The following is a 19490-nucleotide window of genomic DNA, read 5'->3' on the forward strand; positions in this document are numbered from 1 at the left end:
AACATTGTGAATAACCTTATAAACATGAAAGATCAATGATCTAAGCGAAACTCGAAGAACTTGGTTGAAACTCTTGAACCCTAACTTTTCTCCTCTCCAATCCCTGCTCTCAAAATATTTAAGTGTTATTGAGAGAAAAACTTCATTGGATACTGATAAGGGACCTATTTTAGTCCCAAAACGTCATGATTTTGATTTCAGAAAGGGGAAAAAGATCAAACTACCCCTCACTTAAAATTGAGTTTGGGCCGTTACCGATCGTTTTACTGACCGTAGAACTTTCTATGGATCGTAGAATTTTCTTCGGACCTTAGAAGACTGGTCATAGAAGATGGGGTCCAAAATTGGACTTTACTGAAATTGACTTGATGGGTCTACGACCACCCTTCTACGGGTTGTAGACTCTAAGACAAATCGTAAAAGTCTACTTGTAGGAATACAGGGGTCCTTTGAGGGTTGGGCTCTATGAGCCATCCTACGGCTCATTAAAATTGTTACGGATCGTAAGACTCAGTTGTAGAAACCTGTGCACATTTCAGTAGCTACTAGAATGTGACACTTGATTCTACGATCGACTCTACGGGTCATAGTGTGGGTTCGTAGGAAACGTCTTGACAGCTGAAAATTTTGCTAAGTGTTGGGGGGTCTGCGAGTCATCCCTACAACCCATAGAACGTTCTACGGGTCATACGTGACCCTCGTGGTCCACTGGGTAGTTCACTTTTCTCACTTTCTTAAGGCTTTTCAGGATTAATCTAAGTTAGAATAGTACATGGTGTTACATATGTGTATTTGAATATATTTTTCTCAATATATGATAGAAAATTCATAATTAATAATAACATTTGAAAGTATATATAAGATCAGAATAGTATATGATAGTGGAGCATGTCAATATTAGTAGAGAAATTTACATAAATCTACTATATTAAGAAAATATTTATCATTTATAGCAATAATATTTTTTTCACTGAACACTTATAATACAATTATAATACAATTTTAATACATATTAGCGAGAATAATTTATAAAACTCATATAATACAAGTTTTATTCATGGATAATATATTTACCACATACTTTAATACACTTATAATACATTGTGTCAATTTCTTACCAAACAAGTATAATATATTTTAAAACACTTATAATACATTTATAATGCATGCATAATTCACTTTTAATACATAGTAGATATATCATAATATTACTATATATTGCTATAAATGATAATAAATAAAAAATATCGCTAAAATCAATAATTATTTATTAAAATGTGTTTTTTCTAGTAATTTTTCCATATTAGTATCAACTTTTATAAAAGGAAATGACCTAAACTAGGCCCAAGAAGCCCAATAGAAAATCTAGCCGTCAATTTTGGGCAGTCCATGTCACTTGCTTCTTCTTTTTTCCCTTCCAGGACGACGCCGTATCTATCCTATTTGTAACCCCGTTTTCGGGTCAAAATAGGAGACAAAACACAGGGAAAATAATCCAAATTCCCCCATAAATACAATTCCAGTAAAAACTAAAAACCATTAAAAAAACACAAACACAACAGTCTCATCTTTCTAATCTATTCCTCTTTCCTGAACTCCTGCGGCGTAGATCCGAGGAGTTTCAGACAAAAACAGCATTCTTTACAAACCCTAACCCCCAATCGCTATTACCCACTTCTTCTCATACCCTCTTGTTCTTATTCCTCAGCTCTTTTCCTCATCTCTATCGGGTTAGTTATGTTTTTTTCTCCCTTTTTGTGTTTCTTGTAATGTAATCTTTGTTTTAGTATTCAAGTTTGAATCTTGATGATTGATTGTTGTTCATAGTTCATTCTACAGATGGGTTTTGAGTTATGTAGCTTCTTCTGTTGGTGGGATGATTTTTTGTTATATTTTTCTGCGCGTGATTTTGCTAATATTTTTTTCATAGAGATCTGTTTCATATGATTTTCTTGGTTGTACAAAAGATCATCTTTTTAATTATCTGTTAGGAAGGCGAGCTATTTCATTCTCCTAGTCCTTGTATTAACAACCTGCTTAGAAATTCTTGTGCAAAAGTATTATCTACTAAATGAATGAAGGGGTGGTTAGGGGGTCTACGCACTGTTTTGATGCAATAGGTTCTTGAAGTATTGATTGCCTTGTGAGAAGTTCATCAGTTCTGGATGTATGTTTGCTATTTGAAAAAAACTGGCTAGTTGGGTCCTTATCATGTATAGGAAGTAAATCTGAGGATTATAATGCCTTTCCCTGCCATCTGTTCTTTGTCTTTCATGTTAAGCTTGACATGTTTCTCATCATTAGCTTGATGGTGCTGTATTCCTCGTCTCTACCGGGTCTGCCTTTGTCACTTTGACCCAGCATCTCTTAACTTGAAAGGTTGGTTGACAGTTGGCTACTATACCATGCAGTTAAAACAGTTGTTTTTCAGGTCTATCTTCTCTTTCTGTGCTTTGTGGTTCATATAAGAAAGAAAAACATACATTTTGTTGTGTCCTCCCCCTTCAATCTTAGAAAGGAAAACAGATGATAATTATTGCTACTACAATTATTGACATCTGTGATATTTTCACAGTAGTGTTTTATCTTTCCTTTCTATTAAGTTCAAGATTGTTTGATGAGTTCATATGAGTAATACCATTGTTTTTTGTTTGCTATAGTCATGGCTGGCTTGGCACCGGAAGGTTCTCAATTTGATGCTCGTCAATTTGATGCTAAAATGACTGAGCTGTAAGTTGTTTGCTCTAATTTGTAACCAATTGGGTTTTTATCTGGCAGCAGAAAACTACACTTGGGTTCTATTTCCTCTTTAAGTGCTTTAGCTATCATTGCAGCTATCTTTTGCCTACTCATTTGGTTATTTTTTTAATGTTTAATATGCTGAAACAGGCTTGGGACTGAACAGCAGGAATTCTTCACATCATATGATGAGGTTTATGATAGTTTTGATGCCATGGGTTTGCAAGAAAACCTTCTTAGGGGCATCTATGCTTATGGTAAATGCACTTCTTAATAGCACAAGTGGTTTTCCTCTCCCTTTTTAGATTTAGCAGGGCATTGAACACCTGTCTTAAATTGCTTGAAGGTTTTGAGAAGCCATCTGCTATCCAGCAAAGGGGTATTGTTCCTTTTTGCAAGGGTCTTGATGTGATCCAACAGGCACAATCTGGAACAGGAAAGACAGCAACTTTCTGCTCTGGGATTCTCCAGCAGCTTGATTACAGCCTAGTCGAATGTCAGGCTCTGGTTCTGGCTCCAACCCGTGAGCTTGCCCAACAGATTGAGAAGGTTATGCGAGCACTTGGTGACTATCTTGGGGTGAAGGTTCATGCTTGTGTAGGAGGTACCAGTGTCCGTGAGGATCAGCGTATCCTTCAAAGTGGTGTTCATGTGGTTGTCGGTACTCCTGGTCGTGTATTTGACATGTTGCGCAGGCAGTCTCTTCGCCCTGACCACATCAAGATGTTTGTTCTGGATGAAGCTGATGAAATGCTCTCAAGAGGTTTCAAAGATCAGGTTGCTGTTTTCTCCTTTCATTTTTTTGTCTTCAAGTGGAATTTTTTTCATTTATTACGTTTCGGCATTGTGATTTGGGAAGTAGTGGGCAAATATGGGCTACCTTTTTCTTTTTATTTGGGTGGGGGTGGGTGGGTAAAGTATATTATTTGTATGCATCTTTTCTCAGTCATATGTTAGATTTGTAAAAGATTTGTGCATATGTGGTATTAACCTCTTAGTGGGAGTTCTATTTATTCTTGTCATTATTAGCCTTATTATGATGTAATATCTTTTAGAATCGCAGGACTTTGCTGGTTCTTTGACCTTATTTTCTGTAGTATCTCCAGTGGGCCTAACCTATTAGCTGAGTTATTGCTCCCAAGGCTCACAAATAGTGTCTCATTTGAAAGTTGTCTTATTATTTTCCAGATTTATGATATTTTCCAATTGCTGCCACCAAAGATTCAAGTTGGTGTTTTCTCTGCCACTATGCCACCAGAGGCCCTTGAAATTACTAGGAAGTTCATGAACAAGCCTGTGAGGATTCTTGTGAAGCGTGATGAGCTCACTCTTGAAGGCATCAAACAATTTTATGTCAATGTTGACAAGGAAGAGTGGAAGCTTGAAACTCTTTGCGATCTTTACGAGACCTTAGCCATCACCCAGAGTGTCATCTTTGTGAACACCAGGCGTAAGGTTGATTGGCTCACTGATAAGATGCGCAGCCGTGATCACACAGTATCTGCAACTCATGGAGACATGGACCAGAATACTAGAGATATCATTATGCGAGAGTTCCGGTCTGGGTCATCTCGTGTGCTCATCACTACTGATCTTCTGGCACGTGGTATTGATGTGCAGCAAGTATCCCTCGTGATTAACTATGACCTGCCTACTCAGCCAGAAAATTACCTGCATCGTATTGGTCGTAGTGGGCGATTTGGTAGGAAGGGTGTAGCTATCAACTTTGTCACAAAGGATGATGAAAGGATGCTTTTTGACATTCAGAAGTTTTACAATGTTGTAATCGAGGAGCTTCCAGCCAATGTGGCCGATCTTCTTTGAGGCGGTTTTGGTTCTCTGAGGTGAATTTTTCCTTACATTAAGTAATTTAATATTTTATTCTTAGGTTAGTTAGAATTGCACTGGACTAAAAATTGGTAAATGCAGTTTCCGTGATTCGCCATGGGAACTGTAGTTTTCCAATTTGGTTGGACTTATTTGCAAATTTTGTTGGTTTGTCTTTTTGTATGTTAAGTCCACGACAACTTCAGGTTTTGGATGTTCTTTGAATTTAGTTTATTTGATTTTAACTCTTGGCCTTGTTTTTTTGTTGTTGTATGAGGAAGGCTTTTGAAGACAATTTGTTCATCTGTATTGTGTGATCGTTTCTCTTCGCGATGCCTTGTATAGTTTTTTCCGTCTGATTTTTGTGTTCTCTTTAATGCTACTCACCGAAATATAACTGAAGGGCCTGTGTTTTGATGACTTGTATCATATTTGGAACTTGAAAATTAGCTCCCATGTGATCTCTTTTTAAACTCGAACCTTGAAACTCTTTACATCTCTTTTCTTGTTTGGCATGTGTTGGAGTCGAAAGAAAAAATGACTTATTTCTTCTGTTATTTACAAATATAAAATCCCATGTCAAAGAAAAAGCTTAGTCGTCCATTTCTTTTCCATCCAGATCTCACTTGTTAGATCTCTCTCCCCTATTTTCTTCATTATTTTCTGGATTCTTCTCACTCGTTCCCAAGCATCAGAGGGTCCGGTTCTTAATCAATCAATTTTGTTCTGATCCGTCTAGAATTGCAGAATTGGTTGCTCTCTCTCCCAATTTTTGGACATACTTTTTGTTTTAGTAAGTTTTAAAAAGAATGATATATTTTCTTATTTGATAAATATTTAATGACACTATTAACATTTTGTCCAGTTGGGTCCCATTGGGAAAAAAGTGTCATAAAGTTGTACTCCTTTTGAGAGTAATTTGGTGGAAATATTGCAAATTCTTCACATTTATTAAATTCTATATTCAATCAAACTATATTATATAAATCGGGATGGAGAAAATAATATTTGTATGGAAAATTTTGGTGGATATTTTTCAATCTACTTCCTTAATGATTTCGTTCATAATCATATAAAGAAAATTTCTATTCGATATTGCTATTTGTGCAAGTATTTTATAGTTAAGAAACATATGTCTCTTTGTACAGATTGTGTATTAATCTACTATAACTATACGATATCCCCTTTCGCGAATTAATTACCTCACAAAGCAAACATATGCCCGCTGTTTTGAAGATAGTTTTGCTATCTATCTATTATCGAGAAATAATTACATGTACAGTTAGAGTTTGAATTTTATCTATTTCACTTCGTATTTATTCACATGGCGAGTTGTATGATTTGCTATTGTATCAGTGTATTAAATCGTTTTGTATTTGTTCGTTTGATACAAACCGATGGAAATATGGAGCGATGGATACACTAATATAGAGAAAATTGATACAACATTGCTACTTTTGGTAATTAGCCAAATTATGTATGATTACTAATTAGTGGTTCTCTGAGCCCTAATTTTTTCCTTCTCAAAAATATAATTAGAACTCAAAGTATCGTTATTTTGGAAATTCTCTATTTTTATTTTGGTGTTTACACCAAGTTAAGCAATTTTAACCGCTAGATGGTACAAACTAAAGTAGAATAACTATTATTTAATAATATAATATATAAATCTATCATTTAACTTGATCTCAACTAATATATATATATATATATATATATATATATATATATATATATTCTCTAACTTTGGGTGTGCATAAGTAGATATTTAAATTTGTATAAAATTTAACAAATAGACACACATATTTTATGTGACTAATACACTTAGGACGTGAATTGCCATGTAGGATGTCAAATACACTATGTTGTTTACCTGTTCAATTCTATACAAGTTCAAGTATTTACTTGGCTGGCACATCCAAAGTTGGAGAACAAATGTTAGATAATGTCAAATTAAAGAACATATTTATGTATTATGCTATTACTTAACCATTAATAAGGCCTCATTTGTTTTTATTAAGATTAAAACGTCTAGATTTGAATGCACATCTAAATGATTAAGATCACGTCTTTAAATCTAAATATTGAATGATTAAAAATGTTTGTAACATCTGAATATAAATAGTTTATCGATATGTAAACACAATAAATATTATAAAATTATTGTTAAATATTACATCAACAAAATATTAAAAAAACTTTAGACTAAATAAAATAAAATAATTATTTAATAATAGTTATAATATTTGAAGATATAAATAAATATTTAAGTTTGACAAAAATAAAGTAAAATTACATGAACTACATAACAAAATTATATTAACAAAAACAATTGTCCAACGTTATTAGAAGAAAATGCAGTCATAATCTTTTACCACTTTTTACAAACAATTTTATCAATTTTGGATGAACAAGCAATATACCAAGAACTAAACGTTGTCAAAATAAAAGGAGGAAAGAATTTGGATAGCTAATAGCTGGAGAAAGAGAGAGGCATGAAATATTTGTAAAAGAGAAAACATATGGAGAAACTTAAATAAAAGCATGTCTTTAAAAGAGTCTGAATGAGTGACTCTATCACAAATCTAAATCATTCAAACCCTTTAAGACTACTCATTAAGAGATTTTTAAGTAAAAAAATAAACGTGTTTAATGATATAATTCAGATTTAGACCTCCATTAAATACAAACAAATGAGGATTAAGTAAGTAAGTATTAAACATTAATATTTTTACATTGGAACACCATATGCAAGTAAATCTTTTCGAAATAAAGCTCCATTTGACCATCACAGTCGTTGAATCATTGCCCACTTTGTAGTAACCTCTCGGTGGTAAAATTAGTTCATTTACACATAAGTTGTTCAATTTGTTAAGAGTTTATTGATCGTCTATTAGTGTCAATTTGAGCCCATAAATAATTAGATTGATATTTAGTCTAAATTAATCGATAACAAATCTTGTTAAAATAATTTTAAAAAATTAGGCACTAAAAATTATTATAAACAAATAAAATAATTAAAATTTTTAAAAAAATGAACGATTTGAATTACAATCCACATTTTAGGGACAAAATGCACGAATACCCCATCTTAATGTCGTCATACTACAATAAAATATTTACTATACGTTTTTTTTCATCAGAACGTCTTCTACTTTTAATAGATCATGAACTAGATCAGAACCATTGTTAATGAATTCATTAGAAGTAATCCTATTTTTTTAACATTATAGAACAAATAGCCGAATAAAAATAATTGACAATTGTTATCATCAATCAGCACTATATATAACTATATCGCTGCAATAAGTAATCACTGCAACAATCGTTTATAATCATCATCACCACATTACAACTATTAATTATCATCATCAACGACCATCATTAAATATTGTTGTTAACCACCATCACCAATAGCTATTATATGTAACTATTACCGACCATCAACCCTAGTCATTGGCTACGATTACAATTATTAGCCATCACTATCATCTATAATTTTAAAAAGATATTATTGATATAATATTTTATTAATTAATATTTTATTTAAGTTTTATATTGACTAATTTTAAAATAAATATAAAGTTTATAAATTGAGAAAACAAACCTTCTTATTATTTAATATTCAATTTTAACATAATATCATAATTTTAATACGCAGTTTAATATTTAAAGATATTTTCTAATTCAAACATTGTAATGTTAATAAAAACAAATGGGAACTTAGTGTATCATAAACTAGTTATTAAGAAATTAAGTCATAAACGAAAACTATTTCTTCCAGACATTTCCATCCAAAAGATTGAAAGATTAGTATCCATTGAATTTATTGCAGGAGTGCGTAATATGACATTTAAGGAAAAAGAGACTTTTGAAAAAGTAGTGTCGCCCTCAGAATATATATTTTCTCCGTCCTACGTATTTGTCAAAAATAGTTACAGTATTCTACAATAATTGCTATTTTAGAAAATTAAAACAAAAATGTTTTTTCTTAAAAATTTATTCTTATCATTACACGTTTGGTGAGATGGATAAAAGGAGATAATCCTGAAATAATACATGAAAATTCATGCATTTAGTAATGCAAGAAAATTAATGCATGCATTAGCAATGTCAGAGCTATGATGGTGCTAGAATGGCCTGCTGAACACCCTTAATCGAAATATTACACTATATATATTGATCAAATCTTATTATATATATATATATATATATATATATATATTATTTTGAACACCTACAAGATCGACAAAGATTTGTACAGCAATAGCAAGAGTATGCACGAAACATACACGGCGTCCAAATTCAAATCATTATGTCCCCATTTGTTTTGACGTGAAGTGAGTAGTAGTTCGGTGGCGATTGAATGCAGAAATATGCAAGCATCCAAGATTGAATCCCCATAAAGTCTTTTTTTTTTTGAATTTACTATCAAAAGTTTGGACAATCTTGATAAAATTTTTGGGTACGCCAATATTATCATGATTAAAGATTCAATTGCTTTTCAATTTTTTTTTTATATATTTTTTTCACCATATTTGTAGAGGATATTTTTATGAATAACAACAACAACAATATATCTTGTGAAATCCCACAAATGGAGTCCGGAGAGGGTAGGATGTACGCAATTCTTACTACTACCTCATGAAGATAGAAAGTCTGTTTTCGAAAGACCCTCGTCTCGAAAGTCACAATTCCAAGTCCGAGAGAAAATAATAATATATATAACATAAAAAAAAATAATAAAATAATAAATAATAATAATAAAATAAATAAATAAATAAATACTTTTTAAAAGAATTATGTAATGCATGTTATTTATAATAGACCAAATCAAACAATGTAATACAAGCATAACTAATGAAATATTACTAAACCAAATTTTCATTAAGAAATAATACCATAATAATCAATCCCATAATAACTTTTCTTCCAATCAAATGATCTTATATTTGTTGAAGAAAGATAAAAAGATTAAAGAATAAATTAATTAAATAATTTTTACTATCAAGGATGTAGAGATTAGTATTATTACAAATAAATAGGATGGAATAGAGCAGATATTATGTACCAAAGTTGACTAGTCAACCCCTTGTTTTCTTGAGCCCAAAACACAAGTTGTTACGAAACGCCAATAATCAAATTAAAAAGGGAAATTTCAAAATAAAAAAGTCATTACACAGCACATCTTATTCCTCATTTTCTGGCAGTTTGACATCCCACTTTGTCCAAAATTTTCTCCTCTTCCATACCTATCTCAAAATATAAAAATAAAATCTATTTAATTTTCAAGAACCCCTTTTTCTTCTTGCCTAATTAACAAAACAATCATGGAAGATTACAGATCAAAATCATATGCTGATGGTAGGATGCAGATGGATAAATATTATGAACCCCAATTTTCTAATGATTTCAGGTCTTACAGTGTTTCATATGCAACTGCACCACCCCTCCCACTACCTCCAGCCCAACAGAGCAAAAATTGGAAGCTGAAGAAAGGGAAGAGCACTAGTGGATCAACATCAAAATCTTGGAACTTCAATGATCCTGAGTTCCAGAGGAAGAGGAGGGTTGCTAGTTATAAAGTTTACTCTGTTGAAGGAAAGGTTAAAGGGTCTCTCAGGAGAAGTTTAAGATGGTTTAAAGACAATTATACACAGGTTCTCTATGGATGGAGGTGATTCATCAAGATTTGGCCTTCTTATGCTTGTTTTGATTCATCAAAATGTTATATTTTGTTGCCAAGAGGGCATTTCCGTTTAATTTATAGGTGTGGACTTTCTTCTTCTTACATTAATTATTGGGTTTCTTTTGACTACTTAATTGATTATAATTTTCAATACTTTTTTTGATTGCTAAAAGATGGATACTTTATCATCATTCTGTGTTCCATTATGTCTTTGGAAGTTGATTTTATGTTAAATTCTTGTTCCAAGAGAGTTGGGATTATATTTATGAATTATACTTCTAGGGCCAGCAAAATTTGGGATATTTGGGATTTTTTATTAAAAGTGATAAAAAAAAATTAAAATTAGGAAAAAGGAACACAACTCTTAATTATTAAGTAAATGTGACAATTTTAAGTTTAAAGATAATGACACTAATTTTAAAATCTTCAAGTTTTATTATTTACACAAAAATTCTCTCACTCTCCTCTCCATCCCATCTACCCACCCACCACTCCCCATCCCACCCCACCACTCCCTCTCCTCTACCACCAACGTCATTCATACCCCTCCTTCCGTTGTTGCCGTTGCCATCACCACCATCATCTCCTCCGCTACTATCGTCTCTTCCTCCTCCATCACCACTACGTTTTTCTTCCTCCTCCTCTATCACTATCTTTTTCTACTTCTCCTCCTCCTTCACCATAGCCAACACGATCTATAACTCTTCTTCCACCACCTCTGCCAACATCACTGGCCTTCTCTTCTTGCACAATCACTATCTCTTTCACTAGCTCCTTCACTTCATTTTTTATTAAAAAAGATTAACAATTATCGAAGTTGCTATAATAATTCAAGAAATTGTTGAAGAAAGTTGCTGCAGAAAATCAAACAACTGTTGTAGTTTCTGTAGCAATTGCTGTTGGAGAAATTATAAGATTACAAATTACAATTAAAAAAAATAAAATGAAGAAATTAACTTCACTTCTTGGCTGAGGCGCGGATATCTCGCTCTCTTTAAGGAGATTCAAGCCCACTGCAGTAAATCGTTTCACTGGTCCAGCAGTAGTCCTCTTGACTTGTCCCCTCCAGGATACAACAGCCTTATCACAAAAATGTAACTCAACAAACTCTGGACAAGAGTTGAGTTTAAAGCTCTACACAAAGAACACCTTCCTTCAACTAATAAGAACTCTCTTTTTTATATAAACTTAACTCTCTCAATTTTTTCTTCTCTTATTCTACCTTCAAAACAAAGAAGACCTCTCTATTTATAGGAGAGAAAATCATACAAAGATGAAAAAATAATAGAATGCCATCATTATCATCATTTAGTGTACCATTATGATTTAGTGCACCATTATGATTTAGTGCACCACTTATTAGTGATAATTAAATTAAAAATACATAATGGAATGATTTAGTCTTGCACTAAATAAAGATGATAATGAAAGACATTTTTATGCACTAAAGAAAGAATAATAAAGATGACATTAAATGTCATCAATGGGCAATTGCTAAAATTGTAATTTAATAAAATGTTAAAATGTTCACACACTAACAATCCCCCACTCATTTTAATATTGTATAAGAGAGTTTATCAGCTGAAGGAAGATTACTATACATAATGAAGGTGTGCTCTGCATTGAACCTCCACTTAGTGAAACAATAACTTTTACTCCAGAGTCGTAGTGGTCTCAGACTTGAACTATGACTGCTTAAGGGACATAAAATATTACTGCTCACACATAGTAATCAAGGTATTGTCACGAGCTTTATAAGCCAGCACATTACGGCCTTGTGCTATCCCGGTTTTATGAGTGCTTTTGAGAATAAGCCTAATTCTCATAGGAAGCGGCCTACTTCCATACTCACATAGGTGAAATCTGTCGAGAGTGCTCCTGTAAATTTAACACTCCACCCATACGGGCTACAGATTTTCATTAAGAGTTTTTTTTTTTAAACTCAACCTCCACAATTTACTACAGGAAACAATGCACTCACATCATATGGAGGGAATAAAAATAGTGCATTTTTTCACAACAAGTCATCATATGATTCGTTTTTCCCATTGAACCTGGTTATAGGATCTCTAGTCTCCAAGTTGGGTTTCCTCATATATGACTCATGGATTTATAGGCTTCAATCCCATCCCCCTCGATGTGTTCCAGACCTTTTCTCTTGTTAAGGCCTTAGTAAGAGGATCTGCAAGATTTTCACAAGATTTGACATAATCAACATTAATGGTACCACTTGTCAAATATGATCTTACATTACTGTGTTTCCTCCTTATAGGTCTGGATTTACCGTTGTAATAACGATTTTGAACTCTACCAATTGCTGCAGTGCTATCACAATGAATTAAAATTGGAGGAATTGGTTTTTCAAAATAAGGTATTTGAAATAATAAATCTCTTAACCAATTCGCTTCCTCACTAGCTGAAGCTAAAGCAATTAGTTCAGCCTCCATGGTAGAGTTAGCAATTATAGTTTGTTTTTTTGATTTCCAACAAACAGCACCACCACCCAATGTAAAAATGTAACCAGTGGTAGAACAGGAATCACCTGCTAAAGTGTTCCAATCTGCATCAGAAAAGCCTTCAAGTACAGCAGGATATTTTTTATAGAACAAACCACAAGTTTTTGTTCCAATTAAATATCTCATAACTCTTGTTATAGCATGCCAATGTTCATTACCTGGCTTGCTAGTAAACCTGCTAAGTACTCCTACTGCATATGCAATATCAGGCCTAGTGCAATCAGTCACATATCTCAAACTTCCAATTACGCTAGCATATTCCTTTTGATTTATCACATCAATTTCACTTTGAACAGGAAACAAGTGTACACTTGAATCAAAAGGAGTTAAAACATGCTTGCAATCAAGAAAGTTATATTTTTTTAAAATTTTCTCAACATAATGTGACTGATCAAGGAAAATTCCATCACATGTTCTAGTAATTTTTATTCCCAGAATAAAATTTGCCTCACCAAGATCTTTCATATCAAAATGGCTTCTAAGAATGTTATTAGTATTATCAATAACATTCATATTCGAGCCAAAGATCAATAAATCATCAACATATATGCAAATAATAACATGTGTATTATTCCAAGACTTATGATATATGCACTTATCACACTCATTTGTTTTAAAATCATTTTCAATCATGCAGGAATCAAACTTTTCATGCCATTGCTTTGGTGCCTGTTTCAAGCCATATAGAGATTTAGTAAGTTTACATACTTTGCTTTCTTGGCCTGCTTCAACAAAACCTTCAGGTTGTTCCATATAAATTTCTTCATTAAGTTCTCCATTTAAAAAAGCAGTTTTTACATCCATTTGATGAATATGCAAATCAAAAATTGCAGCCATAGCAATTAAAAGTCTAATGGATGTAATTCTTGTAACCGGAGAAAAAGTATCAAAAAACTCTAGGCCTTCTAGTTGCTTAAACCCTTTAGCAACTAGTCTAGCCTTATATTTATCGATTGATCCATCTGGTTTTAACTTTTTTCGTAAGACCCATTTGCAACCAATTGTTTTACAACCTGGTGGTAAATCAACTAACTTCCAAGTTTTATTAGAAATTAGTGATTCAATTTCATCATTTACAGCCTCTTTCCAAAAAATAGAATCATACGAAGATAAAGCTTCTTGTAAAGTGAAAGGGTCATCTCCAACATTAAAAACATAAAAATCAGGCCCAAAATCTTTTTCTACTCTAGCTCTTTTACTTCTTCTTACCTCAAAATCATCAATTTCTTTATTTTTTAAAATGGAAGAAGAAGAACTAGGTAGTGATAAAATATTTTGTTCAATTCTTTGACCCCCACTATTTTTAGAATCAAAAGGAAATTTATTTTCATGAAAAATAGCATCACCTGATTCTATTACAATTTTATCTTCAAGATTAAAAAATCTATAGGCTGTACTATTTGAAGCATAACCAAGAAAAGCACAAGTAGTAACTTTCTTACCCAATTTTGTAACTTTGGGATCCATTAGCCTCACAAAGGCTAGACAACCCCAAACTCTTAGATATCCCAAATTTGGCTTATGACCTTTCCACAACTCAAAAGGTGTTAGTTTAGTCTTTTTATGAGGCACTCGATTTAACACATAACACGCAGTCAAAATAGCTTCACCCCAAAAATTCAAAGGTGCATTTGACTCAATAAGCATGGCATTAGTCAATTCAACCAAAGTTCTATTTTTCCTTTCCGCTACACCATTAGATGAAGGTGAATAAGGAGGAGTAGTTTCATGAATTATTCCCAATGATCTAACAAAAGAATTAAACTCATTTGACTCATATTCACGGCCTCTATCACTTCTAATTCTTTTTATTTTCTTCCCAAACTGATTTTCAACCTCATGGAGAAAAAATTTAAAATTTTCAAAAGCATCACTTTTATTTTTCATTAAGTAAACATATGTAAACTTAGAAAAATCATCAATGAAAGTGATAAAATATCTATTTCCTTCACGAGTTAAAATTCCTCCAAGTTCACAAATATCAGTGTGAACTAATTCTAATAAATCAGTTTTTCTTTCAACTTTAAAATGAGGCCTTTTAGTGATTTTTGCTTTACTACAAGCTTCACACTTTTCAAAATTCTTTTTAATCACTGGGATTAATCCTAAATTACTCATGATTCCAACATAACGATCATTAATATGACACAAACGAGCATGCCAAAAATTAGTAGAAGAAAGCATGTAAACAGAAGTAGAAATTTTATTCATTTCAACATTCAGTTTAAACATCCCATCACAAGCATACCCCTTTCCCACAAAAATACCTTTTTTCACAATTACATATTGATCAGATTCAATAATTTGTTTAAAGCCTGCTTTATTAAGAAGAAAACTAGACATCAAGTTTTTTCTCATGGAAGGAGTATAAAGTACATCTTTCAAAGTTAATATCCTTCCAGAGGTAAAACACAATTCGACATCTCCCGTTCCAAGCACTTGAGTAGTATGAGAATCACCGAGCATGATGGTTTTGGGCTCTCCAAAAGGAGTATATTTTTTAAACCAATCTTTGTCATAACAGACATGACGGTTTGCACCAGAATCAGCCCACCATCCATCAACATTCTCAACCATGTTTATGTCTGTAATCATTGCCACAAAAGGCTCTTCGGTAACGTTTGCCTGAGGTATAGGACCACGTTTCCGGTATCTGCAAAATCGAGCAATATGCCCACTCTTGCCACAGACAAAGCACGGTCCTTTATCATAAACTTGTTGATTTTGTGCTTGGCTATTTTCACCATTATTTTTCTTGGAAAGTCTACCATTATTTTTCTTGAACTTTTTCTTCTTAGGCTTCAAAGAGGTATTTTTGTTAGATTCAGGAGTAATATATTTTGAAGTAACTAAATTTACCTTCGTTGTGATGTTGCTCTCTTCATTTTGTAAAAGTGCATCTTGGCCCCTTGCCTCCTCTTCCATGCGGATTTTCATGATCAAAGTCTCAAGAGAGGTTTCCTTTTGTTTGTGGCGCATAGTTTTTTGAAACTCCTTCCATGAAGGTGGAAGTTTGTCTATTATGCCACAAACAATAAGATTGTCTCCAATTTTGACTTCCTCAGACCTGAGCTCTCCAACGATCATTATAAAATCTTGAGCTTGGTCTATCACTGATTTATCATCCACCATTTGGAAACGAAAAAATCGACTAGCAGCATATTTTTTCGCTCCAGCTTCTTCGGTATCATATTTACTCTGCAATGCTTTCCATATTTTCTTTGCACTAGAGTAAGTTCTATCATAATAATCATAAAAATTATCAGATAGACAATTAAGAATATAATACCGACACTTGTAGGAATCATTATTGTACTTTTCTACTTTCTCTTGATGAGAAATAAGTTCATCATTATCCATGGAGAGGATGTCAACTTTATTAGGATTTTTTTGAGTTAACACATATGAAACATTGAGAAGACTTAAGTAGAAAAGTACTTTACCCTTCCATCTCTTGAAATGATTACCATTAAACCGAAATGGTTTGTTTAGATCTCCCATCTTGATATCCGCGGATTTTTCAATTGTAGCCATATTGAATCTCCTTAAAATTGTTGGAGAAATTATAAGATTACAAATTACAATTAAAAAAAATAAAATGAAGAAATTAACTTCACTTCTTGGCTGAGGCGCGGATATCTCGCTCTCTTTAAGGAGATTCAAGCCCACTGCAGTAAATCGTTTCACTGGTCCAGCAGTAGTCCTCTTGACTTGTCCCCTCCAGGATACAACAGCCTTATCACAAAAATGTAACTCAACAAACTCTGGACAAGAGTTGAGTTTAAAGCTCTACACAAAGAACACCTCCCTTCAACTAATAAGAACTCTCTTTTTTATATAAACTTAACTCTCTCAATTTTTTCTTCTCTTATTCTACCTTCAAAACAAAGAAGACCTCTCTATTTATAAGAGAGAAAATCATACAAAGATGAAAAAATAATAGAATGCCATCATTATCATCATTTAGTGTACCATTATGATTTAGTGCACCATTATGATTTAGTGCACCACTTATTAGTGATAATTAAATTAAAAATACATAATGGAATGATTTAGTCTTGCACTAAATAAAGATGATAATGAAAGACATTTTTATGCACTAAAGAAAGAATAATAAAGATGACATTAAATGTCATCAATGGGCAATTGCTAAAATTGTAATTTAATAAAATGTTAAAATGTTCACACACTAACAATTGCTATAGTTGCTGCAGCAACTATTGTAATTGTTGTAACAATTATGATAGTTGTTGCAACAACTATCGCATTAGCTACAACAATTATCATAGTTACTTCATTTTCTATTGATTTTTTTAATAACTTAAATAATTTTTTTTGAAATTTTCAAAATCAAAGTAAAATATTCCATAAAAATAAAAACAAACAAAAAGAAAAAAATGTGATAAGAAAATAAAAGACAGCGGTGATGGCAGGAATGACGACAACGGTGACAACAATGATGACGACAAAAAAAAAGAAAATTTAGAAGAAGAAGAAGAAGAAGATGATGGTGATGAAGGAAGGGAGAAAGCAAGAACAATAAGATGGAGGGAGAGAGAGAAAAACCAAAAAAGAGAGGGAGAAAGAAAAAGAGAAAGATTGATAGATAATAAATAAGGGGGAAAATTTCAAATTTTCAAATTTGAAATAAGAGGGAAGACTTTTTAAAAGTTTGAAATTTTAATATGTACACCAAAATTTTTAATCAATCTAATCAAGTTCATATTTCATTTAATCTCATTTGACCAAGTCAATGTCACCTTTTTTTAATTAAGAACTTTTTTGTCACCTAGGACTCAATTCTCTCGGGATACTTTCTCTTTTATATGCTGTCATATTTCTTCTTAAATGCCGGTTCATTTTGTAATATTATGTTGTCTCTTGTATTTTTACTAGATAAATTGGCGCGCTTCACGCGGGATGAGCTAACCCAATTAACTTATATATCATTATAAAAATTATCTCCTAAGAATTCATATCTGTTTCTCTGCCTAAAATTATATTAAGTCCATCTTGAAAGACAAAAGGTTTGTACATATTATACTCAACTGAATTTCAGATAATAATGTTAACAAAAAAATGTTGTCTTAGTAGATGAATTCCATAGTAAGTCCACACAATTTGTCATAAGAATATGTTTTAACTTGTTTGTATATCTTTTTCCCTCAATTTTTAAGATTTTAAAATTCAATTATGATGTCATATTTTTTAACTAAGAGTGTGTATGTTATGGGTTCAAATATTGTATCACTATTGATATTATATATTTTTTTTATTCATTCATATGGAGTTTAGAGACAATTATTATGTCACTGTAACCTCTGCTATTCATGTAGATATTGATTGAACTTCATGTTAATTTTTTATTTTGTTACATTATACTTACTTTCTGTTATATTAAAATTATTATATTTGCCATGCTTTTCTATTCTTCCAGTTGTACTTAGTAGGCAATAGAGCTGACTTTCGAATTTTTGTTGATTTAGTTTGTTATGGAAGAAGGTGTTAAGGTAAGTTGTTGGGTAGAAACGCAGAGAAACAGGTAGATGGGGAGAATACGAAGTAGTCTGAACAGGCACAATGTTCCATCGTCCACTATGTCAGATGTTGCAGAAGAGTTGTCTTAGCTATTTTTGTTCTTTTGAAGAGTCGTTGTAGGAAGTGCAACTAGCGGAGCATTTAGGTTCACTATGTGGGCTAGACGTAGTTTTGAAATGGGCAATTTACATAAATAATATATTGTATAACTTTATTTACGAATTATAACATATATTTTACTTTTACACAAATTAACATTATTTTTTTTTTACCATAAATAGGTTTTTCTCCTTATTTCTCTCTCTCCTTCTCTTTTTTCCGTCATTTTTTTTCTCTCTCCTTACTTCTTTGATCATTTTCTTTTTTTTTTCTTCTTCTCTTTTCTTCGGTCGTTTCTTTTTTCTCTCTCCTTTCTTCTTTCATCATTTTCTCTCTCTTTCCTTCTTCTCTTTTCTTTAATCGTTTTTTCTCTCTTTCTTTTTTAAATTTCATTTATTTGAATGTTTAAGAATGTTTAGTGAAGATTAATATTTTTTTTTAAAAAAATACGAGAATTTTTTTGACATTATTAATAAAATTAAAAAAAATATAAACTATACTTGTAATACATTCTAAATTTAATACATTATACATATTATACATATTTTTTAATGTACACTGTGAATATATAATTTATATATTTTTAATATAATAATATATTTTAATTTCGTTAATAAGAGAAAATAATAAATAACAATTGTAATACATGTGAATTCAATAAATTATACATATTATAGACATATTTTAACACATATGGTGGAATATATAACTAAAATGTTTTTATATAATGCATTTCTAATACAATACAAAAATAAATATAAACGATAAGTTTAATACATTTTGAATTTAATATATTATACATATTATAAACATATTTCAATGTACGTAGTGAATATATAACTAAAATAGTTTTAATACAAATATATTAATATATTATAAGTATTATGTGTGAATTTCAAACATTCTAATACTATTCAAATAATTTACGCTGTTAGAAATATATTATATTTATTGAAATAACAATAATTGAATTCATAACAATGTATAATATTGAATTCTAGTAGTAATATATTTTGAATTCAATGTATTATACCTATTATATGCATGTTTCAGTGCACGTGATGAATATATAACTAAAATAT

The 19490-nt window shown here is 31.7% G+C and overlaps 2 protein-coding genes across 3 annotated transcripts; both read left to right on the top strand.

The window, feature by feature from the left end:
* The first annotated feature begins 1500 nt into the window (after positions 1-1500).
* LOC129889217 (eukaryotic initiation factor 4A-2-like) lies at positions 1501-4861 on the top strand. Its single transcript, XM_055964423.1, has 5 exons — positions 1501-1730; positions 2661-2730; positions 2890-2996; positions 3086-3516; positions 3928-4861. The coding sequence occupies exons 2-5, from the start codon at positions 2663-2665 to the stop codon at positions 4561-4563; spliced, it is 1242 nt and encodes a 413-aa protein (XP_055820398.1). The 5' UTR covers positions 1501-1730; positions 2661-2662; the 3' UTR covers positions 4564-4861.
* A 4883-nt stretch (positions 4862-9744) lies between these two features.
* Positions 9745-18499, top strand: LOC129889218 (uncharacterized). 2 transcript variants are annotated; one of them, XR_008766848.1, is made up of 2 exons: positions 9745-10336; positions 18258-18499. XR_008766848.1 is itself a non-coding variant. In XM_055964424.1 (1 exon), exon 1 carries the CDS (start codon positions 9897-9899, stop codon positions 10245-10247), a length of 351 nt encoding a protein of 116 aa, XP_055820399.1. In that variant the 5' UTR covers positions 9745-9896; the 3' UTR covers positions 10248-10384. The 2 variants fall into 2 exon arrangements, 1 of the variants encoding a protein (XP_055820399.1); XM_055964424.1 differs by lacking the exon at positions 18258-18499 and having other exon boundaries at positions 9745-10384.
* The last annotated feature ends 991 nt before the right edge of the window (positions 18500-19490 follow it).

Source organism: Solanum dulcamara, chromosome 5 (genome assembly GCF_947179165.1).
Source record: "Solanum dulcamara chromosome 5, daSolDulc1.2, whole genome shotgun sequence".
Classification (NCBI taxonomy): Eukaryota; Viridiplantae; Streptophyta; class Magnoliopsida; order Solanales; family Solanaceae; genus Solanum; species Solanum dulcamara.